General features: G+C 44.0%; 1 protein-coding gene and 1 long non-coding RNA gene across 7 annotated transcripts in view; one reads left to right on the forward strand and one right to left on the reverse strand.

Annotated features, from left to right (window-relative positions):
• Positions 1-25,695, reverse strand: part of LOC123962849 (arrestin red cell) — a 43,260-nt gene that overhangs the window by 8,419 nt on the left and 9,146 nt on the right. For 2 of the 4 annotated variants that reach the window (XM_046039268.1, XM_046039267.1), the window contains exons 2-14: positions 21,505-21,535; positions 19,992-20,052; positions 19,564-19,608; positions 18,079-18,176; positions 14,786-14,884; positions 12,784-12,843; positions 11,316-11,383; positions 10,153-10,288; positions 5,983-6,067; positions 5,785-5,857; positions 3,734-3,871; positions 3,560-3,643; positions 1,038-1,061 (exon numbers count right to left, since the gene is read on the reverse strand). In XM_046039268.1, the coding sequence (XP_045895224.1) occupies positions 1,038-1,061; positions 3,560-3,643; positions 3,734-3,871; positions 5,785-5,857; positions 5,983-6,067; positions 10,153-10,288; positions 11,316-11,383; positions 12,784-12,843; positions 14,786-14,884; positions 18,079-18,176; positions 19,564-19,608; positions 19,992-20,052; positions 21,505-21,535 (1,002 nt within the window). The remainder of the gene's footprint in view (positions 1-1,037; positions 1,062-3,559; positions 3,644-3,733; positions 3,872-5,784; positions 5,858-5,982; positions 6,068-10,152; positions 10,289-11,315; positions 11,384-12,783; positions 12,844-14,785; positions 14,885-18,078; positions 18,177-19,563; positions 19,609-19,991; positions 20,053-21,504; positions 21,536-25,695) is intronic. The other 2 variants (XM_046039271.1, XM_046039270.1) reach the window with 1 other exon arrangement.
• On the forward strand, positions 11,815-24,912 carry LOC123962850. Of its 3 annotated transcripts, none has more exons than XR_006823073.1 (3): positions 11,815-11,914; positions 23,952-24,397; positions 24,498-24,912. It is a non-coding gene; the product is annotated as an uncharacterized LOC123962850 (long non-coding RNA). The 3 variants fall into 3 exon arrangements; XR_006823071.1 differs by lacking the exon at positions 11,815-11,914 and adding an exon at positions 21,485-21,596; XR_006823072.1 differs by lacking the exon at positions 11,815-11,914 and adding an exon at positions 21,485-21,596 and having other exon boundaries at positions 24,568-24,912.

The following is a 25,695-nucleotide window of genomic DNA, read 5'->3' on the forward strand; positions in this document are numbered from 1 at the left end:
GCCAGCAGGGGGCGACTGACTTAAACCTGCATCCTCTCTAGCGGCCAGCAGGGGGCGACTGACTTAAACCTGCGTCCTCTCTGGCGGCCAGCAGGGGGCGACTGACTTAAACCTGCATCCTCTCTGGCGGCCAGCAGGGGGCGACTTAAACCTGCGTCCTCTCTAGCGGCCAGCAGGGGGCGACTTAAACCTGCGTCCTCTCTAGCAGCCAGCAGGGGGCGCCTTAAACCTGCGTCCTCTCTAGCGGCCAGCAGGGGGCGACTTAAAGCCGCCCGAGTGACTTCTGAGCCCGTCACTGTCAACAAGAAGCTCTTTCTGTGAACGCCATTTTGACCTGAAGGAATACAACGCTGCAGCTGTAGGCGTCGCCCTGGCGATGCCCTGATCATTTTTTGAAATGGCTGATTTTGTCTCTGCGTCACTGTTTTAAAAGCGTAACGTAATAAAGATGTTCTGAAAAACAAAATAAATGAAAACGCTTTGAGAAATGTTAAGAAAACACGATTAAGAAAACATGCAAAAGCAATTTAAATATAAAAAAACAAATGTGCATTGTCCAAAACAAGCATCTCAAGCTAAAAAGCCAAACTGCTGATTGCTGCATTATATTTAATTATACTTTCATATTTTGGATTGTCACCTGAATTTTGTTTCCCTTTTATATAAAAACAGACATTTCCACCTTAAATGAGTGCAGAAAATTTCTCCAGAATGCAGGAAATTAAGTGTTTAATACCCCTTCATATATTTCAGCTTTGATTATTTCTTCACATCAGTGTTAACATATCTTCTCGTCGACCCTAATCTGAGCCCTGATGTCCCTCCACCACTCAACACAAAGCCCTTGTTTACAGCCGGTTCAGGGCTCAGAGGTTTAAACACATCGAAACGTCCACTCTAATCACGTTCTCCTCCAATTTAAAGCCATTTATCTGCTGTTGAAACATGATTTAAATCATTAAACAGGGCCGGTTTGATTAAATCAGGCTGTTTTCATGCTTCATGTGTGCCGCCGGCTTCAGATCAGACACATTTACCTCATCAACATGCCTCGCAGCAGCCTGCAGGGGGGGGGGGCACAAAAAGCCAAAAACACAAGAGGGGAGATGAAATGAAAAGCAGGCGTCAACAGGTTCACAGCCTACAGAGGGAGCAAGCACAGTGAGGAGCAACTACAGCAACGAGCAGACGGATCTGCCGTTAACGGACACTACAGGAAGTTAGAGGACGAAACAGGATGTTGAGGCTGAGCTGCACCAACACTGATGGTCGGATCAGGATTTAGTTTGAGCTTAAAAGCAAATTTAAAAAGAAACCAAATGTTTATGCAACTTTTATTTTCAGTTTTGATCAATCTGCTGGTTATTTTCCTAAAGTTTGTTGTTGATGTTTCTGCAGTTCTGACTTCAGATAAACTGCAGATTAATTTTTTATCCCTCGATCAAATTGAGAGGCCTTTTCCTCTCAGGACTGAAGTGAGACCAAACTCCAGCTCTTTGTGTTTCTGTGCATTTTCTCTTAATTTAAAGTGATTAAATCTGGTTTGAAGCGTCGTTTAGAGTCTACTGACACTTTGTGATCAGTGTAACTTCATCAAACTGCTGTTGTAGATAAACAAACTTCCTTAACCTCCTAACATTCCTGTAGCTAAACGCCTCTTCAAGGCAGATCCAAAGTAAACTGAATGTGGTTCTTGAACCATCTGGACTCTCTGCCTGGTTTCAGGCGTCTCTGAAAGAAACACTCTGGAGAGTCAGAATCACTGTAAGAACTACTGGAATTCATTAATAGAAGTTTAAACACACTAAAATTAATATATATTTTACGTTAACGCTTGAAAATGTTTGCTAACAAATGCAGCTACAGCTGGAAACACTGTAGGCCGCAGCAGAAAGCCTTACCTAGAACAAGTTTACATTTAAGACCAACACCATGAAAAATGTTTCCCACAGGTTTTTCTGAGCGTCTGTCTCAGCGTTTTTTTCCTAAATCAGCCCCGCCCCCTGGCGGCAGGCGGCTGCTGCTGCGTCGCTCCGTATCAGCCGGCAGCTCCACGCAGACGTGTTTCTGCTGGTAGATCATGAACTTCCTACTTAAAGCTGGATGTCGTTATTTTCAGAATTTTATTGGCTACAGGAAGCGCCCGTCATCGGCACAGTTGCTTGCAATTGGCTACAGTTGGCTCGGGCCTTCCTCACAGCGCGGGCTCTCATTGGCTGTTGAAGGCTGTGAAAGGGACACGTGAGCTCCTATTGGGTCGGATTTGGTGTCAGTCGAAAGGTCAGAGTTCAGCGGCTAATCTGAATACAAGCTATCGTAGTTGTTTACATTCAAATCGGCGTTATTCCGGTTATAATGACGTACGAGCTGCGTCTGCCGGTGAGTCCCTGTGGATTTCCTGATGGAATCATGTGTTCTGGACTAAATGTTTTTACTGGATTGGATCGTCTGGACCTTTGACAACGTTTCTGTTGGAATATAAATCGATCGGTGGATTAAGTTAGCGTGAGGCTTTATAGGGGAGTCGCGTCACTTTTGATCGTACCGGCTGGTCTGACAGAAGCGCTGATTGGACCCGCTGTGGTGATCGTATCTTGAAATGGTTTGCGTCGGTCCGATCAGGAGGATTTTAGCTTTCAAACGGTGGATCATACGAGTATGGAGTTAACATAGCAGCTGTGTGCACATACAGAAAGCTGCCGCCAGGACCTGACGGCCCGCGGGCACGCCGCTGGAATGTTAAGAGGTTAGTCCAAGTCTAAAAATAAAGACAACTCAAAGTCTATAATTCCACGACGACTGGGCAAACAGCTGATGAAGACTGAGATTAGCGAAAGCTCCGGGAGCCACTAGGTGGACTTTGTGAGACTGTTCTTTAAAATGCTCAAAGAGATGAATCACAGCTGAGTGTTTAAGTTCTGTTGTGTCAGAAGAAAAAACTATTTAAGGGGTTAAAGTCACAAAGTTTCAGCTCTAAATGAACAAATCCTGATTTAAAATATCCCGATTAAAAAATCCTGTAAAAGATTCTTCTCTATTTTAACTTGCATCTGTTTATTTCATATTTATATATTTCTACGTTTATTTACGACTATGTTTATATTTATGTGTTTATTTTTGTTGCAACTCATCACCAAAGCAAATTCCTCGTATGTGTAAAACACTACTTGGCAATAAAGCTGCTTCTGACTCTGAAACAAATCCTCCTCAAATGAATCCTGATTAAACTAATCCTGTTTGCAGCATAACCAAAAGATAAATCACGACAATCTTTTTCCCCAGTAATGTGAAGCCAGGGCCGAGGATCGTCACAGGAAGCAGTTAAACTTTCTGTAACCTCAGATTTCAAGATGACTTTACATATTTTACAGGACGAAAGAAACTGATGGATTTCGGTCTAAAAACCAGGAGATAAGTATAAGTAACACAGAATTAGGACTTCCAGCGTCTTTAAAGCTCGCGTGGGCGCAGCTCAGCCACAAATGTTTAAAATCGACAAAACAGCGAGGCTGAGGGGACAGGAAGTGATGTCACCAGTGTGTGTGTGTGTGTCTCGTACCCTCCACGTGAAACCACCAGCTTGACTTTGACTCTGTAGGACACCAGGATCCCCAGAACCTCCTTGTTGGTGACGTCCTTCACACTGAAACACACAACAGAGCGTCGTGGTCACGTGACTGCACCCGCACACCTGTGTATGACACACCTGTGTGTGTGTGTGTGTGTGTGTTACATGGTGGAGGAGGCCAGGTTGGTGTCTTCATGTTTGAGCTTGCCGTCCAGCGCGAGTCCTCTCTTCTCTCTGTTCTTGTCGAGCGTCGGGGTCAGAGTGTACACCTTACAGAAGGTGGAGCTGGACGACACCTGGTCACTGGGGAGACGACATGCCGCTGTCAATCAAACTGTTCAGGTAAACCCCGCCCACTCGGTTTACTCGGTTTTTACGTTTAAACCACATCAAACTGTTTGACCCCGCTAAATGTTTTTACGTTTAAACCACATCAAACTAGTTTGACCCCGCTAAAGTAAACTTAAGTAGCATTGAAGTAGCCAGCTATTTAAAAACAGTTTGTTTGGTTTCAACACTTTTAAAACTGACTGAAACCAGTTTAACTTTAGTTTCCATTTACAATAGGTTTAAACCAGTTTGAACCCTCTCTTATAGTTTAAAAACAGCAATTTCAACCAGTTTGAACCCACTTGGACCAATTTGTCTCCAATTTAAAGCTATTTTTCTCTTGTTAAAACTAATTTTAAAAACACTTTAAACCAGTTTATCATTTCCAAAAGCTCTGGCTATTTTCTTCCCCTTTTAACATGGTTTTAATTAATTTAAACTAGTTTATATCCACTTTAATTTAGTTAATCTTTTGTTTAAACCATTGGTTGGCGACGGCCGTCACAGTGGCTACATCCACCTTTTTGTAAACAGTCTGTGGACACGCAGCCGTACCGATAAATTATTGCGAATTATTAAAATTTAATGGAGCGTTTCTATTTTAGCCGCCGCGGTTGTCTTGCCTCTCTGGTTTAGCGGCCCTGGAAACTCACTTGCACGTGTTCGGGTTAGTTCACCTCAGGTGATGCTACTCAGCCAATCAAATCTGTGCAATCAGATGAGCAGTGCGAGTGAGGTACACACGAGTGAGACACGAGACGACAGCGAAGTCCTTTTAGGCAAGTCTTGCCACTCGGCCGCCATCTTGGCAGCTAAACCAGGCTCCTATCTGAATGAACGTGCAGAGAGCTGCACTTTCACCGGGACATAGAAACTACATGAACAGAATCAGCAGGAAAATCTGATAGAAATCGCGAGTTTGACAACTTTGCCCCAAAATAAGGTTTAAAAAACGTTTTTCCCCGACCGGTTTTACTTGCATGTGCAGTAGAAGTAAAACAGACGCTTACGTCAGTGGAACCACACGATTGGCTGAAATGTGTTTCCCACTTGGCTGTTAAAAGCAGGCGTATGGTTTTCTAACGGGAGGGACGTGATAACCGCCATCTTTGCCCATACAGTTTTATTGAGGATGTGACTGAGGAAAATGACTCTGACGAGAGTCAGAGAAAAATCGCTGCAACACTTCATTGAAAATTAAAATTTTTCAACTCGAGAGTAAAATTCACGAAACGCAGATTCACGATAGGTGAATCAGAGCTTTGGACTAAAACACCTGCAGTCAGACCGGATTCTGCTCTGATCTAGGAGCCGTTTGACGGCCAGAGAAGCTCAGAGTTAACTTCTTTTAATAAGTTAACTTTTTACTTGTAATTTTTGGGATTAAAACATGGGATTTATCTTCACTTGCGTTTCTCAGCAGCGAGCTATCGTGCGTTTCCGACTTCCACTGTTGTTCCCGTCGCTGCCAGAGCTCGGGGACTACTTCATATCTATGCAGAGTGACACAACAGGAGGCTGCTGGGAGAAGTTCTGAAAATGTGCGTTACTTGATTCCAGCTGTCGTTGTACTTTAAAGATGTTTGCACAGCCCTGATTGATCCGAACTCCATTCAAAAAACAAACATTTTAAAAGTTGTTTGCTTGTCATCTTGCAGACAGACCTGACGAAGCGTGGCTTAATATTTTTAACAAATCAGCATCATGTCGTCTTTATTTCGGCATCAGTTTGATCCCTTTATTGCAACTAAATCACAGCAAGATGTTTATTTTGGGTTCATGCAGCTGTAGTAATGGAAGGTTGTGTTTATTCGTGAGAAACGCGATGGGAAATTAAAATCTGAGCTCTTTGTGAAACCGGCATAAAACATGAAACTGGGACTTACTCTGCCTCCTGCTGGGCCACTGGACATTTATACTGGGCAGTACTGAACAGGCAGATGTCTGCATACTGACGCACTGCGGAGACAGACAGCAAAAAGGTTAGCGCACCTGCTTAAACCAAAAAACATCAGGTCAGGTTTTAATCCAAACGTGACTCAAACTTCTAAAAACATCAGCAGGAGGAGCAGAGACAGACGTACCGGAGATCTTGACTCTCTTGACGGTCTTGGTGGAGTTGTTGGTGACGTGAACGTTGACGCTGATGGGCTCTCCGTGGTAATACAGCTACACACAATGCACCATGGGAAAAGAAGACATTGATCAGCGTTATTTCATAAAGATACTGTTAATTTAAAAACTACATGATGTGAACCGTCTGTGACAAACATGAAGAACAAAAGAGGCAGGACCGAGCGGGTAAGTACACAAGTATTAACAGCTGTGTAGTAAAATGTTTCCTGTGACTGATCTGATTCTGACATTATTAGACTTTTCGTTTTAAGTCCTTTATATAGATGTTGTCTTTGCTCCTGTTGTCTTCTACGCAATAATTCTTAGGAAATCACCCGTTACAGGTACTAAAAGTTACACGTGCAATATTTTAGCATGTAACACACGTTAGTACTCTACCGTATTTTTCGGACTATAAGGCGCACTTAAAAGCCTTTATTTTTTTCAAAAAACGACAGTGCGCCTTATAATCCGGAGCGCCCTATATATGGACTAGTTGTGCTTAATGACCGCGAAGCGATTTTGTGTGGTACACGGCGCTCGTACTCATGAGCGTCGCGGAGTAATACATACAGTAGGCCTACTGTGCTTCACCATAATATTACAGTGTGACCCCAAAATGGCACCATCAAGAGACATGCTTACAACGCAGACTTTAAACTCAAGGCTATCACTCACGCAGTAGAACACGGGAATAGAGCAGCAGCGAGAGAATTCAACATTAATGAATCAATGGTACGGAAGTGGAGGAAGCAAGAAGATGACCTGCGCCAAGTAAAGAAGACCACGCAGAGTTTCCGCGGGAACAACGCGAGATGGCCAATGGATCGTGGACGCCTGGGCCAAGGAATCAGTCTCAACTGTGGTCCGAGCTTTCACGAAGGCCGGAATCGTCACTGAACCGCCAGCTAACAGCAACGACACTGACTCGGATAATGACGAGGGGGATCCGGGCATGCTGGACGCCGTGATCGCCCAACTGTTTCACTCGGACACTGAAGATGAAGAATTTGAGTGGTTTGTGGACGAGGAATGAGCTGAAAAAGTGAGTGTATTGTGTTGTATTTTACGTGTTATAACTGAACAATGTTGAGAGTTCTTGTGATACGCTAACGTTTGATTTAACGCGTGTTGAACACATCCCTGTATCTGCATGAATTGGTGACAGTAAATTGTCCGTACGTGTGAATGGTTGTTCGTCTCCATGTGCTCTGTGATGAACTGGTGACGTGTTCACGGTGTACCTGCACCTGTTTTTTAATAAAGTTTGACTGACTTATCTCACTGTTTTGTTTCTCTTAATGCGCCTTATAGTCCGGTGCGCTTTATATATGAAAAAAGTTCGAAAATAGACCATTCATTGACAGCGCGCCTTATAATCCAGCGCGCCTTATAGTGCGGAAAACACGGTATATTCGGGATGTTAGTAAATCTTAGTTTAGTCCAGTGGTTCCCAACCCAGGGGTCGGGCCCCTTCAAAGGCTCACCAGATAAATCTCAGGGGTCGTGAGAGGATTAATGGGAGAAAACAGAAATCTGTTTTCAGATTCTGGATCGTTGATTATTTGAAACATGTGAGAAGTTCATGTTTTCATACCTTCGGTTTGGTTTCACACTGCAGTTATACGAGTGCACTAAAAAGACTTGCCTCCCGCCATCGTCTATGTGGGCTGCGTCTCCCTTTATTTCACACTGATCAGTTTGTAAACCCACGTGCGTCCGACATCAGCGCGTTTTCAGTTCTGCAGGGAGCTTTGACGACAACGAAATGGATCCAAACCTGCTTCAATCAGTAAACTGCTGAGCTGAAACACAACCGCGTCTCAACAGAACACTAAATAAATAAAAGTGATAAAAAGACTTGAGCTTCTGGAGATTGATTAATTGTATCCTTCACATCTGTTGTTGTTGTTGTTGTTGTTGTTGTTGTTGTTGTTGTTGTACTTTGCATCAATCTGCTCAAAACAAGCTGGCTTCAAGCACTTTGTTTTCAAGTGTTGTTTACTTTTGACTACCAGCGATTTTTAACATCCTTGATCTTAAGAGAGATTTTTAGAATTTGCGGATGTGGTTATCAGTGTTTGTTCTATTGTTCATTAATTTATGAGCTCAGAAATCAGTCAGTGGTTTTAAAATTACTCAGGTTTTTATCAGTGTCTCAGAAACAGTTTGTTACTTCAGCCTTACACGATACTGAAGACAAAATTTCCCTCAGGGGTAAATAAAGCTGATCTTGAATAAAACTAGAGTTGAGATGAACAGACGCATATCGCTGCCACTTTACTGTTATTATTACTACCTGCAGCACCAACTCTACTCGAGGCCAGTTCCAAAGACGAGCTGTCACGAGAGATTTATAATTGTGTCCTTGTTTCAGCGCTTTTGTTTGTTTCTGGTTTACACAGGAACCACCAAACTTCCTGTAACCGGTCTGACAGTCCAAACCATCCGCTAAAAAACATCCATTTGGTTTCACACCTGCAAGTTCAGTTCGAGCTAAAGGAGGTAGGTGTGAACTCCCCCCTTGTTTTATTTAAAAGCGTTTTTCATGTAAAATCTTAATTTGAAAAGTAATCTGAGGGATCCGTCAGATTAAAGGAGTGCAGTAAAAATACATTTACCTTAATGTAGTACCTCAAAAGTCTACTGCAGCATAGTACTCGATTTAAATGCACACACAGTCTGCAGCTGTGCACGTTAGTGGTGCTACAAACCAGCCCGGAACCTGCCCACAGAGCCAAAACCACTAGGGACCGGTTTGCTGACTATGATGTTACTGTGCTGGATTTAGGGCTGCAGCTAACGATGGTTTTAGTACTCGAAGCTTCTACAGATTTTTCAACGTTTAAGACGTGCTTTTGCTTGGCGTCGGCACGTTGATAGGTGTTCCTTTCAGAAATTCGTCGTGTGTCATAAAGTGGTGAGACGCAAACTTCTGAAGAGACGACAGTCACAAGTATGAAACTAGTCGGTCTGTTTAAACAAGTCACTAAGAGGCTGCACGTCCAGCCGATCAAAGCAGCTGCACCAGAAGCAGCCGGAGGCTCCGTCCGGAAAATCAGCTGATCGCTGCAGCGCCACGAAAGCTTTAACTGATGTGACGGAACGGATGGAACAGAGACGTGTTAAATGATGCCAGACGATGAAACCAAGAGAAAGCCGAGCTCGTGCTGATAAACAGTGACGAAGGTGTCTGAGACGCAGTCGAAGGTGAGCGGCTGTTAAAATCAGCGTGGACTGAGCGCGTGCAGCCTTTTTTAAATACAGTTTATGGTGCAGGCTGCTCTTCTCTTTCTTTCTGTTTGTTGTTTGGCTGCAAGACAAACGGTCATTTTGTGCCGTGATCAGGTTACAAAACGTATCGAGTGAAGTTCTGGTTTGACTGGAGACGTTTCGGTTCTACTCGATACCATAAAGGTACCGAGTTGCGATACCCGTCCTGTGACGTTAGAACCCAAACTCACGGAGAACAACAAACGCGCATTTTCAGCTGAGGTCTGCGGCTTACTTTGGCTTCAACTCAACAATCAGTCATGATTTCAGTTAAATGCTAAAGTTGCTGTTAGCTTGTCTGTGGTCCGCTGGCAGAACACCGGCCGCTTCCTGATCAGGCGCCGTTTTACGGTGGACGGACGGTAACGTTACAGAGTTGTTGTTTTCTTTCGCTTGAAATAATCCCAGACTTTGGACACTTTCTTCTTCGTCGCTCACCGTTTCTTCTCTCTTCCTCCACTTTGCAAACAGCGCCATCATAATCACGTCGTGTTCACAGCGTCAGCGCGACCGTAATAAATGTCCCTGCGAAACACTGTGCTGTAAAGTTACATGGATTAAACGAAGCATTCTAGTAATCGAATTAATCGGTGAATCGTTTCAGCCGTAGCTCGACGGGCTGAAGACCTCCCAGGGCTACAGGCGGACCTCCTCCATGCCACGGCGCACTGATCCAGTAGTGCATTAATTAACCTTATTCACAACTTTTCAACTTCATTTCTTTATTTTCCATTCTTGATTCTAATATTTTGAGATATGGATTTTTGATTTCAGTCTGCAGCCGTGCACTTCTGCGGTGTTACAAACCAGCTGGGCAGCTGATCACAGGGCGAAGACCGACACCAGGAAAGGGTGTGTTCGTGTACCTCCTTGTCCAGAGAGGCCTCCAGGTGTAGAGATCTGTCAGACATCAGGAAGCTGCGTGTCGTCTCCACCATCGGCTGAGGACCGGGCTTCTCTGGAGCGTACTGAACCTTCCTGATCACCAGACGCACAGAGTTCCTGCAAACAGACATACACCTGTCCAACGCTGGCCCAACATCATTTCCTCGCTCGCTGGCATCTTAAACTACGCTGATGTTAAAGTGGTTGAAAGTTTTCTTAACTGAAGATTAAGGAAAGCAACCACCTTATTACACACTGAGTTTATTCAACTATTTATTTTAGTTTTTGCTTAATGATGCCGTTTTGACCAACAACAGTGCATTAATGATTATTGACAAATATCTACTGACATTGACACCTCTCCTCCACTCTGCAGGGCGAGAGCCTGCAGGACTTAAAAATCAGTGTTCAACGTGTGTCAGCGTCATCAAGGTAACGTGATAAAATGGCAAAGGGCTTTCCCGTTCCTGTTTACAGCATTTTGAGCCCTTGCAGCCTCTTAAACTCAATCACTTTCTAAGAGACGTCAGTAAAGTCCGTGAGGGTTCAGGGCTCAGGGGGGACATTGGGATTGGGCCCATCTCTACTTCAGGGATGGGATTTAACACCCGCCACCTGCCAAATGTGGGTGGATTTTCTGTTTGGCGGCCAAACGTTGGAATCCTACCCGCCACCTTGGCAAATTGGTCATTTTTATTTGACGTAATTAGCGCCAGACTGTTTCTCAATCTGCGTTCTTGTTACGAACCACAAAAAGTAATTAATGGGCAGCGAGCGAGTAACGTTAAAGCAGACCCGTTATGCTTTTCCATATTTTATGACTTATCTACAATGGTATAATGTTGGATGTAAAATGAGTTTTAAGTCTTTAAATCGACATCCAGTTATATGAAATTTTAAATTTTTGCCCATATCGCTCAGCCCTAATGGAACATTAAAAAAAAAAAAAACACTCTAAAACCTTAGAAATTCAATTTATTGTCATATACGATGAAGAAAATCAGAGCCAGGTAAGTTTGGGCTTTGGGTTCGGTGAACGGCACAAAGTCTCGTGGCGCTGCAGAGAGCTGTTCACGGTGCTCGACCCTCGGTAGATCAGCTCTGAACCCTCAGAAACCTTACAAACCTGCAGGTGTGAACTCACCTCTTGTGAATCTTCTCTTCTATTGACTTGGCACAGAAAGCTCTGATCTCAAAGTCAACGCCGCAGGCCTGCAGAGAGAGAAGAGACACGTTCATTCAGCACAGAAAGCAGCTGCTGACAGGTCATTCTTATACCTGCTCAGGTGTCGTGACATTGGCTGGTTTGCGCGAGTTCAAATTTTTCAACTTTGGTGAGAAATTCGCTTGACGCGATGTTTCGAAAGCCAGTCAGCGGTGAGATTGTCCAAACGTCACCGGCGGCTTCGGAGCGTTGTTTGGAGAGGACCTGCGGTGCAATGACAAACTCGCGCGAGTTCAGCGAGGCGAATATTAACTTCGTTCTCAGTGTGAACGCAGCGAGAGTCACTCGCTTCCGACTCATGGGACCTGGTCAACGACGAGAGACAACTTATTTTTTGATCCCGTTTCGACTGAGCCCTGAATTACACACGTGATGTTTGTCAATTTAAAAGATAATTTTATCCGTCAAGAAAGTTAACGTTTGTCCTAAAACACTAAAGCAGGTAACGTAGCTATGTTCCACGCTGAAATACATCTCACCTGATGTGTTTAATCCAACGGCTCACATCATCCTCTCATGTAAGTTCTTTGACGTTAGCTGCAGTAACGTTAGCGTTAGCAGCAGTAGCGTTAGCTGCAGTAGCGTTAGCAGCAGTAGCGTTAGCGTTAGCTGCAGTAACGTTAGCGTTAGCTGCAGTAACGTTAGCTGCAGTAACGTTAGCGTTAGCAGCAGTAGCGTTAGCAGCAGTAGCGTTAGCAGCAGTAACGTTAGCTGCAGTAGCGTTAGCGTTAGCTGCAGTAGCGTTAGCTGCAGTAACGTTAGCGTTAGCAGCAGTAGCGTTAGCAGCAGTAGCGTTAGCAGCAGTAGCGTTAGCAGCAGTAGCGTTAGCGTTAGCTGCAGTAGCGTTAGCGTTAGCTGCAGTAGCGTTAGCTGCAGTAGCGTTAGCTGCAGTAACGTTAGCGTTAGCTGCAGTAGCGTTAGCTGCAGTAACGTTAGCTGCAGTAACGTTAGCGTTAGCTGCAGTAGCGTTAGCTGCAGTAACGTTAGCTGCAGTAACGTTAGCGTTAGCTGCAGTAGCGTTAGCTGCAGTAACGTTAGCGTTAGCTGCAGTAACGTTAGCGTTAGCTGCAGTGACTTCTGGGTTTGTGGTCTTTGTAATTATGTATTTTCACAGTCGTATACTTCAACAGTTTTACATCAAACTGCGACTTTCTTGACTTTTAAATGCTCATTTTAAATTGACCATCGTCATGTGTGTAGTTGAGACATTCAGCTGTTGACTACCGTTCATATTTTTCACTGAAGTAAGGCTGAGGCCCTCTGTCTAGAAGGCCCTTTTAACCCATCCCAAGACAGGTCGTTTTATCTCGATTATCTTGTTTTTATAATCGTAATGGAAAACAAAAATTGAATTAATCGTCCAGCCCTAGATTACATGTGAACTTACCTTCCCGGTGTCCTCTGGGCCGGGCTGTAAAGTGACTGAACAGGGGAGGTTCTGAGGAATCTGAATCAGCAGAGAAGAAAAACACTTTGTTAACGCCACAGAGTTCATGAACATTCCCCCTTAATTCACATTTCAATGCCACGTACTCTGAACGCCAAGGGGCGATACTCGCACACAAAGCTCCTCACAGAGCGCCGACCTTTACCCCAAAACTCCCAGCAGCCACCAGTCCAAACCACACAAATATTAAAGCAGAACGCCGCAACTCTGCAAACTCTGATAAAAGACAGCGGAGCGTCTGGTGTGATCTAAACTACTTGATGCTCTTCTCGACCTTTGGATCGGACTTTGTGAATGGGATTCAACTAGAGAACGAGGCCAGAGGAAGCGGATTTATCAGCGACCAGCGGAGGCTCAGCGATGCTCTTCCTCTTGAGCTGCTGCAGATCCAGACGGACTGAAACCTGCAGCTGCGAGGTCGAGCTGATGGTGTTAACCGATCACTGGTCGGCAGCACACAGGACTCCAGCTTACAGCAGACTGACTTGGAGTTTTAGACGTTCTTCTTCTTGCAGCTTCACCGTGAAGCTTTCTTTATAAAGTCCTCGTCCGTGCTCCGAACAGCTCTTTTAGCTTAGCATCAGTCCGGGGGGGGGGGGCACAAGCCTTTAATCTTAAAGGGAAGAAACTCTGGAGGAGTTAGTCAGAAAAACAACTCTGAGCACGAGGAAGCGTTGTGAATACAAACCCATCACACACCAGTTTACAGTCAAATACTTCCAGGAACTAAAAGTCCCTTTCTGTAAATTCCTGTTGCTGACATGCACGAGGAAACACAGCTGTGTGTGGCTGAAAGGAGACATTCAGAGCAAAAGGAGACAATCTGCTGAGTGTTTGATGCTTATTGTATTTAATAACGCTCTCCGACCAAACACTTCCAGGAACTACAGAACCAGAGGAACGTTTGTGAGCACTCCCCGTCTGCGTTTCCATCTGAAGAACTCAGGTAAATTAATCTAACCAGTGTCAGAACGGTCCACCCCAAGGTTTAGGGACGCTTTGGGGGGGCGAGGAGCTAAAGCTACGTGTCCACCCAACAAACTAAACCCAGGAGGAACCTTTGGAGGAACTCAATGCGTTTCCACCGGAGGGACCAGGGTCTGCATTTAGTTCTAGGGTCCCCAAAGAGTCCCTGCTCGGGGGGTAGTACTTTCCTAAAGTACTGGTACTTTGGGGGGGGCGGGGCTTGCCTTGCAGTGAACTTCTGAATGTGCGAGTAGAGGCTACTGGCTTTAACTGGAGGATGGCGGCTGTTTTTCTACGACTGCTCTTCTGTTGTTTGCAAACCAATAAATCACAACCAGCAGTCAGAGAGCCGCACGAGTCTCGCCGACGTCGCCTGAGATCGAACGTCGCCATTAAATGTGTTGCTGGGAAACAGCAGCCGGCGTGCAGCGGTGTGTTTACAGCGAACAGCTGATGGAGTGAAGCTAAATACTGGGTCCTGAGTGGTTGTTTGAAGTGTTCATCAGTCAGGAGGTTTTAATAAAGCACGTTAAACATCCCGTTCCTCCGACGCTCAGGCGACACAGACGTGACGCTGCAGCTGACCTGCTGCTCCTGTCGGCTGGAAATGTTTTAATAACCTTCCAAACTGTCGCCATTTTATTTTTGTGTTTCTTTCTCTGAGCTGGAGTTATTTTAAGAACTTGATGCTTTTATCCAGTTTGTTATTAAATCTGTAACAAACTTTATCGTACGCCAGCTGGTTAATCTGCCTGAACTTCGCAGGTCTTTAGACCGCGGTGGAAACACACAACAGAGGCCTGAAGGAACCTTTTAGTTCCTCAGAAATAGACCTGGGGACGGAAAAGTCCCGGGTACTTTTGGTGGAAACGCAGCTTAGCGGTAGACCCTGGTTCCTGTGGTGGTGAATGCAGGTGAAGTTCCTGAGCTCGTCCGACCCTGTGAAGAGAAGGCAGGCGTGTTCGCAGGGACTCACAGTGAAGTAGAAGGGATGCGCATGCTGGCCGAGTTTCTTCAGCAGCCTCTCCTGCAGCCGGCTGTTGGGTTTCCGCTCCTCAGGCACCGGAGGGAAGGCCTGAGAGGGGAGGACACGTTAACTTCACAGTTCTCAGACATACACACACTCACAGTAGTAAGTAGAGTGTTAATTAATTATGTATCAGGATAATGAACTGCTGAAGCAGTCTAAAGTAAAAGTACTCAGTGACAGATGGCTACCATCAGGTTATTATTCCTCCTCATTATTGTAAAGCAGGATGATGTTGCTGCTGCAGCTCATTCAGATCTGTCCAGTTTCAGACTGCAGCTGATGATTCTGTTCATTCTGGATCAACCTGCTGATTATTTCCTCCATCACTGTTTGGTTTGTAAAGATTCTGCCGTCACAGTTACCCAGAGCCCAAAGTGACGCCTTCACAGCGCTCGTTAGGTCCAAATAACGCTCCGAAGCTCAACACGTTATTAACAAATTAACAAACACAGATATTTAGGAGCTGGGTGATTCATCGACGCAGCCGATTACGAATATACGCCGATTCACATAAGATGCGTCGCTGCACCCGGTGTGAGCAGGGACAACACCTCGCCTCCCACCGTCTAAAGATGGGGAGTATTTTAGAGAGCGACCCATCAACCTGCTGCTCTGTGAAGTGGAAATGGTTTCAGCACGACCGCTGTGCACGTGAAGCGAAATACTAGTTAGGGCTGGCCAGTAAAACAATAAAGATAATTATCGCAATATAATTTTCCTTAATAACTTTAATTCATTTGAATTACAAATTAATTAGCACTTAATTTGTCTATTAAAATATACATTTTTTTGAGGAAAAAAGGGACTGAAAAAACTTATTTATTGAAAAAGATTTTGTCACAATAGTTCTGATTTGTTAAGTTCTCCACTGTTTGGCATCAAGTGTTCTGTCACATTCTGAGCGTGAAGAAACGTTTAACCACATAAATTTACATTCAGGAGCACAAACCAGCCTTAAAACTTGAAAGAAATAATGATTTGACACGTATCATTAGCAATATCGAATGATATGAAATGTTTTTATCGTGATAACATTTTTGGCCCAAAAATGAAATTATAATCTGAATTATCTAAACATTTCTGCTGTCACGCCAACGTAACGTTACACAGTACAATCGAACGTTTCATGTTTTCTTAGTTACTTTAAAACTGAGAAATTAACGAGAGACGGCGCCGACTGTCTTGGCTCGCCGTTTCTCTGCTCCTGTTTTTGTCCCGTCGTCATTGTTTGTGCCATCTGTTCTGCCTCTGGTGGCGTCTCTGCTCGTTAAGAACACTAAATCATCACTGGTTTGTGAGCGTCTTTTGAGAGGCTTTCACTCGTGGAGGGTGGACATGGTGCAAATCCTTCCCTCTTCCTGGTTCTGGTACCAGAGGAACGTCGGCGTGCTCGCGGTTAAGTTAAATGCGTGGCTGAGAAGGACTTACATGGACCCGACTGTTGGCAGGCCTACTTGCTATAACGATCTGTGTGTGTGGATTACCTGCATGCATTACGTCGCCGGTCGATGAAGGAATAAAGGTAACTTTTGGATGTCCAGTTATTGTCTAACGAGACATTTTTTAAATTCCCAGCTCTAGATTTTACGTTCAGACAGAGACGCGGATGCGTGAGGGTGATGATTCGCCACTGATGGGACTTTGTCCCCCTGACATCAGCTTTTTCAGCACTGTGAGACTTTCTGGAAGAGGAGGGAGGGTTGTCTCACTTTTTAAAGGACATTTTTAAATGCAAACAGAATTTAAACTGTGATCCTTATTCTAGTTTTGAATCGCAGCTTTTTACTATAAATAAACCTTCTGTGGTTTTGATCGCTGCAGTCTATCGGCCTCCGAAGTGCCATGATAACTTTATTTCTGACTTTACGGACTTTTTAGCTAGTTATTTATTTAGCCGTATGAGAGGATTTTAATTGTTGGTGATTTTAATATCCGTATTTGTTGTGATGATAAGCCATTGGTTAAAGACTTCTTCAATGTCACAGAGTCTTTAAGTTTCACACAATGTGTGTGTGCACCTACACACCAGCGTGGACATACATTAGATCTAGTTTTAAGCTCTGGTTTGTCTGTGTCGGTTAATAATATCAGTGCTTTATCAATTTCAGATCACTGGCTGATATTATTTGACATGTCAGTCCCTAATTCATTTAGTACGGTGAAAACGGTGCAGAAGACAAGGTTATCTCGATATATCAGCCTTAATCTGAAACTACCAGATGTGATGGATCCAGTTTTTACCGTGGACTGTCTCGCAGACAGCCGACAGAGTGGGTGGCTCCAGCTAAGACACGGAAGTTACCGCAGCTAAATGATGACAGTCTGACCGCCTGTCAGTCTAGGATGGCTGCTGCAGCTCGTATCTGACACTGCTGATGGACTTGCACAGTGTCAGCAGCCACTAAGTAGTACCAATTTGTCAGCACATGATTTTATGATGTATTTTTATGAGGGAGTTGAGGACGTCCGAACTACGATACGCCAGTCAGATGTTGGGGGATTAGACTGCGCTGTCACACGACCATTTTCTACAGGACCACTCCGAGTTTGAGCCGATTTCTTTGGCCGAGTTAACTAAAACTGTTGCGACTGCAAGAGGAACCGCTTGCTCTCTGGATCCCCTGCCTGCCCGGGTTGTTAAAGAACTACGGCCAACACTAGGATTGTATGTTTTTAGCCGTTTTAAACCTTTCGCTCTCCACAGGAGATTTTCCGGCTTGCTTCAAATCTGCAGTGGTTGAACCGTTGCTGAAGAAACCAAATCTGGATAGAAACTCGTTGGAAAATTTTAGACCTGCTCCTGATTTGGCCTTCTTATCTGAAGTCTTTGAGAAAATGGTCTCAATTCAGCTTTTAAAATATCCGTGTTTTAATAAATTATTATTATTTTGCTTTTAAAATGATTAATTATGATTATTATTATAATAATTAGTCTCGTCACCGATACTGCACAATAATATAGTCACTGTCGCCGTCTGGTCTTCGTCAGAGGAACAAAGGTCGTTGACGAATATGATTCCTTTAGTTTCGTCTGACGAAAGCAACACTAGTCTCTCGTCCGGCGATGCTCTGTGCGTCATGTAGATAAAAGTTAATTGAAAATCAATTACTAGGCGCGTCAATCGCCCCTCGCCTGAAAAGGCGTTTCAGTATTTGTGGTGCAGTAAAAAGTACAAGACTTCCCTGTGCGATGCAGTGGAGTAGAAAGTGTACTTTCCCCTGAGGTGTGCAGGTCTTACCTGGAAGGTGGAGATGTACAGATCCTTCCTGAAAGACAGACCCAGCACGTCCAGGTCCTCGCGGCCATAACGAAACGCACAGGTCAGCGTGACGAAGACTGCAGGGAGGAAGGTACAAGCAGAATGAGTGGCTCGGAAATCTAAAATGTCTCCTGGGTCTTTGCGTTTCTATCAAATTATTTTAAAATAATAAGAATTTATCTAACAGTCTAAAGACTAAACAAAGTCATGACACCATGAATGGAAAGATATGTAATCTTTTAGGTGGTTTGTTTGGTGGGAAAAAATACATCTCTTAGATAAAAATACACATCCTGTGTTTATTTCACTCTGTATCAAACCTGAACCACAGACGCTGCTGAGCTGAGAAGGTGTCGGACTTCCTGCACATATTTAGTCTCTTCTGCTCTGTGTTGTTCATTAACCCTGGTCCTGACTCGGCCGAGCGCTCGTCCTTCTACCGATAACACCTCTTCGTGCATCTAAAGCAACGCGTTGACCTTATTTCTGACTAAGTGTGATTTCACTTAGACCTCAGGTTAAAGGCTGAATTCAACTTTTTGTGTGTCCGTGTGACTTACAGGGACAACATTATTGGTTGTGGACACTGAAGACGGCAGCAGCGAAAAAAGAGCTGCAACCTCCGCCAAAGTGCGTCCAATGAAGAGCTTGTTTTTGCCGCCGACAGGCTCAGATTGTTTTTACAAGTGTCTGACAGCATGATGGCAAGGATCCCTACAGAGAGAGGCCTTTGTTTAAAGAGTAAGATCCTTTTGGTTTCACCAGAAGCAGTTGCTTTATCGCTCTCATCAAAACCACCAGACTCCACTGATAAAAACATTTGTCATTTTACGTCACAGAATACTGGAGTTGCTGGTCTACCGCTGCCTCAGTCGGATGGTTAGTTCCTGTTAATGTGTGACTTTGTTGTTTTTGTGCGTTTTAAAAGGGTTAAAAACACCAAAGTCACACAGTAACACCAACAAACCCGATCAAGGCAGCTGTAACACACAGAGGTAAAACTTCTGTTTTGATCAATGGAGTCTGGCGGCTTTGACGAAAGCAATATAGCGACTGTTTCTGGTGAAACCAAAAGGATCTTACTCTTTAAACAAAAGGCCTCTCTCTGTAGGGATCGTTCCCATCATGCTGTCAGACACTTGTAAAAACAATCTGAGCCTGTCGACTGCAGCGCGTGAGCTCAATACTGGACCAATTACAGAAGACATTGACCCAATTAGTCACAAAAACACTGAGAAACTGAACATACAACTGAGGTTACCCTTTGAGGCCAACATCTTCAGTCAGCGAGTCTTGTTTTAAACTGCTGAGTCAGCTCGTGTTAATTTACGTCACCGAGTCAGAAAGAGACTAAAGAGACGATCTAAGAGAACCCGGGTACATCGATGACGTCAAACCGGCTATCGGCGAGTCGCCTGTTTAAAAGAACTTTGACGTAGAGAGTTCAGGAGGAAGCTGGCCTACCTTTCCTGTCCTTCAGGTACTCGGGGTCGACGAGGATCACTCCATCTGTCAGCGGCAAGGAAGAGAAAACGCTGTGTCATCACAAAGTTCACTCGCCTTGTTTCTGCTGCGTTTTAAAAGGGCAGATGCTCCAGCCACAAACCCCGCAGGCTGAAGTTCACCTGCTCAGGTCTGCCGACACACCTGGAAATCCCCGTTTCAGCAGACGCCTCACACGGTAACTCGTTCATAAAGTCTGACCGTAGCTCCAACTTAAATCCTCACATTGCTGCAGAAATTAGCTAAATAATTAAATGAGTTTAAGTCATCGTTTATAAATACACAAGGTTTGATGAGATTTATAAACTTTCGTACTTCCATAACCTTTTCCAGGACTTCCATAACTTTGGGAAATATTAATATACAGACCTCCAGATGTGCTGACTCACCTACTGGGTCCACGTGGTCCAGGTGATCCACAAAGTCTCGCTTTCCCAGGTAAACCGTGACCTGCACAGACCAATCACAGCGTCAGCCGTTTGACTTACTTACAGTATTTATTTCTCTTCAGTCAACGTTCCTACTGATTAATAAAAGTATGTGAGCTTCAGACGACGACGCCCGACTTATTTCAGCACCTTCCCCCAAACTTGGTACAAAAATGTGTCCTTCAAATGAGTATTTGTACACATTGTACTTTTTTAACTTCACTTCTTTTACTCCTTTTTATTTCCTTATTTCCATATATATAAATATTTAAATTAGGGCGGCTGGTTATCTCAGAGATTCAGACCGAAGCAGCACGGCACAACAGTTTTTATTTTTTTATTCTTTGTAAACAAAGCAAAATACTTTCTTCCTGTACCTACATACATACCTACAACCTACATAATTGTCTGCTTTGTTGTGTAAATGGAAACTACAAACTTCACCTGCTGCAGAATAAGTTTTAGTTGGTACCTTTTTACTGATTTATTGATCATCTCTGAAATTTACAATTTTCCTCTGTTTTACTGACATAAAAACTTTGTCTTTTTACCTTCTTTGATTATTCTGCAGCAGTGGAAGTAAATTATTCATACAGTAAACACCTTAGAACAGCCTGTTAATACACCTCAGCAGCTTTATTTGGACTATATTATATTTAATATATATAATATTAATGAAGGCAGACAGAGCAGCCGGTCAGCAGTTGATCCTATGGTGAAATAATGAACAAATCACTTAATTTAATTGTTAATTTTAGCTCTGAAAATCTCTGTTTTGGTGACGGAGACACTGTTTTTAACTTTACTTTTGTACCATTTATGGTTTTTCACTGGACTTGAACTACTTAGATTTACAGAAGAACTACAAACACGGAGCTGGATCTAAAACCTTTGACCGGTAATGTAAGTTATATATTTAAATTTGTTTGTTTTTATTAACTAACAGTCCCAAAACTCAAAAGACGTTCTGTTTACTACAAGAGGAATCAAAGCTGAAACACTTTAAGAAGATGGAACCAGAGAGTTTCGCACATTTGTTTTGAGAAGTGATGAATAATTATTAAAATAGTTTCAGGTTTTACTTTTCTGTTGAGCAAATAACGAGATACTTGACTAATAAAGCTGTAGTATAAACATATTTCATTTTAAACTGAGGATCACAAACACGGGCTTGAGGTTCATTTTTCAAGTTAATTTTCGTTAAATCATTCTACTGTAATTTCATTTTTTATTTTATATTTGAAAACGTCGCTGTTTTTAACAAACATGGGGGTGTTGTAAAACTTCTGACTGGTATTTCTGAGCCGTACAGCATTTATTTAATATTGGCATAAATAACATTCCATAGATAGTAAAGCACCTTTCTCTGTTAGTACTTCATTGTGTTTTGTTTTTAAGTAAACAGTCTGTCGTCCCTCGTGCTCTTTATATTTCCTAAAACACTGTTGCAGAACACACAAACCGGCTGACTCACCTTACAGTTGGGGCTCGACTTCTTGAAAACTCTGAGAGGTTTGGAAAGAGGAAGAAGAGGGACGACAGAGGAAGAAAAACAAAGACACTCATGTTAGTCATCTTGTTTATTAATACGTCAACAAAATACTTGTGAAGATGTTTCAGACGTTTGTGAGCCGAGGAGTGAAAATGCCAAAGAAGAGGTCCAGAAGTGAGAATCTTTTGTTGAAATCATCCGGGGAAATGTGTCACTGTTTATTTCGACACAGCAGGAAGCTGCGGGGGGGGGGGGAAGTGGTTTTAGAGGGCCTGTATGTATGTACATGCACCTGGGGTATTATGGGATGTCACCACAGAGGTTTAATGGGGTTAGAGTGGAGGCCTGAAAACATTATTATTTATAAGTTCACCAGAAAAAAACAGCATTTTTTTTTGAAGTAAACGCCTGTAAATATGTTTAATAGTTCGTATCTTGCTGCGTGGTAGAGGACTGGGCGAAGCTGCGAACTGGTGTTGCGTCCCCGCGGCGCCAAAATGACAAGTTTAATAACTTCCTGTTAATGAAATGTTCCACTGTGGTTTGAAGAGTGTTGAAGGCTGTTGTCTATTTACATTTTCAAACTCGCAAACATCCAGTAAGTAATAGACATAAAACGTTATACGTCTACTGCACCACATCTACACTTTAATTATTAAGAAACACAAACAATTAGAAGAGTTCATTAAATGGTTTGTTATAAATTAAACTACGCAACAGTTTGCACAACATTATATTTGACAAATATAATCCGCATCAGTTCAGGATGAGCAACATCCTGCTTTAAAGGCAGGAAGGACCTTTAAGCTAACAGAAAACAGCACCACGGCTCCAGCATCTGAGCAGAGAGCGTGCAGTCTTTGCACCGACATCCGAGTAACACAGCTGATCCCGGCGGCGCCAAGCGAAAGGAGCTCCTATCCGATTACTCGAATCGATGGAATAATCTGTAGAAAACCCGATTACTAAAATAATCTTCTTCCGCCACTAAAAGAGCTTGTGTTTGCCGCCGACAGGCTGAGGTTGTTTTCACGAGTGTCTGACAGCATGATGGGAAGGATCCCTACAGAGAGAGAGAGCTTTTTAAAAAAGGGTAAGATCCATTTTGTTTAACCAGAAACAGTCATTATATCGCTCTCGTCAAAGCCGCCAGACTCCATTGATAAAAACAGTTATTTAAAAATAAAAGAAGTAGAAACATTTTCTCACAGACTTCTATACAATAATCAGATTTAATTCAGAACTGGGGTTACATCTAGGTAACCCAACGGACCAATCACAGTTGTTGTTTCCTTGTAGTTATTCTGTAGCTGTCACAGCCCTGACGGTCTATCGCACGCCATGGTCTTCATCACGTCCTCTAGCGGCGGCTCCGGCAGGATTACGTGCGGCGCTTCCACGTACATTTTAAACTCTTCAGACTTAATAACCCCGATCGCAGCTCTGATCCTAACGCGCAGGATCGCGCGGGAACGTCTGAACTGAAGCAGCTTCATCAGAGCGCAAACACGCCCGGGCCGTCGAGGTTCTCAGCCTTTGGTGTGAAATGGTCACATCCTTCAACAGCAGCCACCCCACACAAACAGGAAGTTACAAATGCAGCGGTTCTTCCTCCTCCTCGCGTCTCTGGTTTGAAGCCGAGACGTTCGGGAGGAACTCAAACATCTGAGCTCTGCTGGAACAAACCAGAGCTGGAAACGTTGGCCGCTTTCACTGTTTACAGCCTGTAAACTGTTTACAGCAGCAGCTCCAGCTGATGACTGCTTCCTGGCAGAGCCCGATCCTCTGCACGCCACGGTTATATTTAGATGACTTCAAAGCACAAATTAAAACTGATTTACAGGTTTTTGTGGCTCCGGTTTGGGCCCTAAAAGGCATGTGATAGCTGTTTTCAGATTCACAACATGCAAACTCATCTTCAGAGGGATGTCGCTTCAGGTTTGGTTCAAACTGTAAGAAACGTCCCCCACAGCCTCGGATGTTGACAAATGTCAAAGAATTTACTTTTGTTCAATCAGTTATTTTACCCGATTTCATACGTCAGCGGCTCAATTTAGCCAAAACTGCCATCATATGTTTGTTTAAATGCACTGCTACTGATACAATATCGTGAAGTAGCAAAGGATCATGGGAGCTGTTGTCTACGCCACTGACTTCATCGACCCGTCTCCAAAACAAACCGAGCAGGAAATTAAAACGGGTAGAAACACTGAATAAAGCAGGTTCATGTTAAAAATCAGCGTTTCTCCAATGCGGTTTGGCAGCACAGAGCGGCGGCGAGGCGAGCTTGCTGCAAAAGTTTACTGAGCTTTTTTTCTCTGATAACTTAGGATCCAGACGTTCTACAAAAATATTTCTGTTTCAGTTTTGCATTGCCATTGTTGTGTCAGTTTAGCCATGCAAATATCAGCTTTACATTTCACCCACAGGATGCAAACAAGCAAAGGAAGAACCTGAGCTGCAGGTCTGTAGTTTCCCACGTTTGGCAACAGGACATCTCGACCTGGTTGCACTTGTCTAAAGATCACGTCCTCATTCAGCAATAATGAGAAACATGAAGGCAGGGTGTGAACTCCACTTCCTGCTGAGGTGACAAAGGCTCATCAGCAAACAGCCTGAGGACCTGCGGGACTGCAGGTGCAGCTTCACCACCTGCTAACTTCTTTATATTCTACGTATATACGTTCGATGAAAACACAGACGGTCACCAGCGTAGCAGCAGAAGTGCAACCTGTGGGGGAAAGTTTTAATCAGATCTGACCAGGTGACCAGGTGACCAGTGACGGTGCAGCTTCGTCTCCGTCCCTGATCGAGCGGCGGGACCTGCCTATATGAAGACTTTGGGAGAAGGTGCCCAGATATAACAAGATGTCAGGTCAGTAGAAAAATGACAAAAGATACGTTTGAGGTTGACATTGAAGCCCAAAACAGATTCAGTTTCTATGAAATAAAATAAATAAACTTAATTTCTCTAGTTGGAAGTTAAAATCTCCAGCTGGGCGTAAACTAGAAGAGACCGGCTGATTTTAATCTCTGCACAAGCAGCAGCACAGGAACCAGCCGCCGGCTTCTGATCCACGCTCCTCGCCGCCGGCGTGGTGTGGAAACAAAGGGAGTAAAGCTCTGCAGGAAAACAGCCGGCTGCACGCAGACACGCTTTAACGCTGATCCACCTGCAGCCGGACGGTCAGCTGGGACGGCAGCTCAGACAAAACCCCCTGCGGCAGCAGACTGCGTCACCTGAACGTGACGCGATGCTGCGACTTCATGCCTGGACAAGAAGTGAGAGCTCGGTGCCTGCTGGGAATTACTGTTTATACCCAGCTCTGTGTTTGTGTGTGTGAGAGAGAGAGAGAGACAGAGTGGCGAGTTGTTTTTCTGCAAATTAAATCTTTATTTACTCATCCATCCATCCCTTAATTCTTCAGATGATCTGAATAGTTCAGCTTTGGGAATATGGCACAAAGCGGACGCTCTACTGTCCCGCCGTTACTACAGACACCAACTCGCCGCAGACACTGGCCTGTCCCGCCTTTATTATTAAATGACTTTTTTCTGGATCACCTGCAGGGCTGTTTTACAAAAAGCTGAGGTCAGCTGCACCTTTTAGCTCTTTAAGAGCAAACCGAGGTGCAAATCTTCAGTCAGGAGGTAGAAACTCAAAGTAAAGATGGATGGAAAGATTAAATGTTCTGGAAGTTGAGACACTTCAGCAGGACCAGCTTGGCGCTGATTTCGGGGCATTTCAACACCAAAGCTAGGAAACATAGGTACTCATTAGCCAGAGTGAACTTCAAACTCTGAACAGCGACCCAGAGAAAAGCAAACGGGCACTTCCTCTGCAGCGCTCAGCTTCACAGAGGGTCAGTGAACATGTCTGATGCACCTTCTGTTAAATCTAAACGCAACAGATGTAGAAAAATAATGGAAACTACATCCCAAAAAAAGGAAGATAAAACCAGAGCAACCCCCGGCCGGAAAATTCCATTTCCTCAGAGCCAGGTGGGCCTTATTTTGGTAGTTTAGCCCATCCTTCCTGTCCGGCCCCGTGACATTTAAACACACCAGCTAATGTTTAAAGACACACCAGGAACAGGTCTGTAACAATATGAACCTGCTGCAGAAAAACACGGTGGATCAACGGCCAGACAGAAAGATGATCCAGACGATAAG

This window comes from Micropterus dolomieu, linkage group LG23, assembly GCF_021292245.1.
Source record: "Micropterus dolomieu isolate WLL.071019.BEF.003 ecotype Adirondacks linkage group LG23, ASM2129224v1, whole genome shotgun sequence".
Lineage (NCBI taxonomy): Eukaryota > Metazoa > Chordata > Actinopteri > Centrarchiformes > Centrarchidae > Micropterus > Micropterus dolomieu.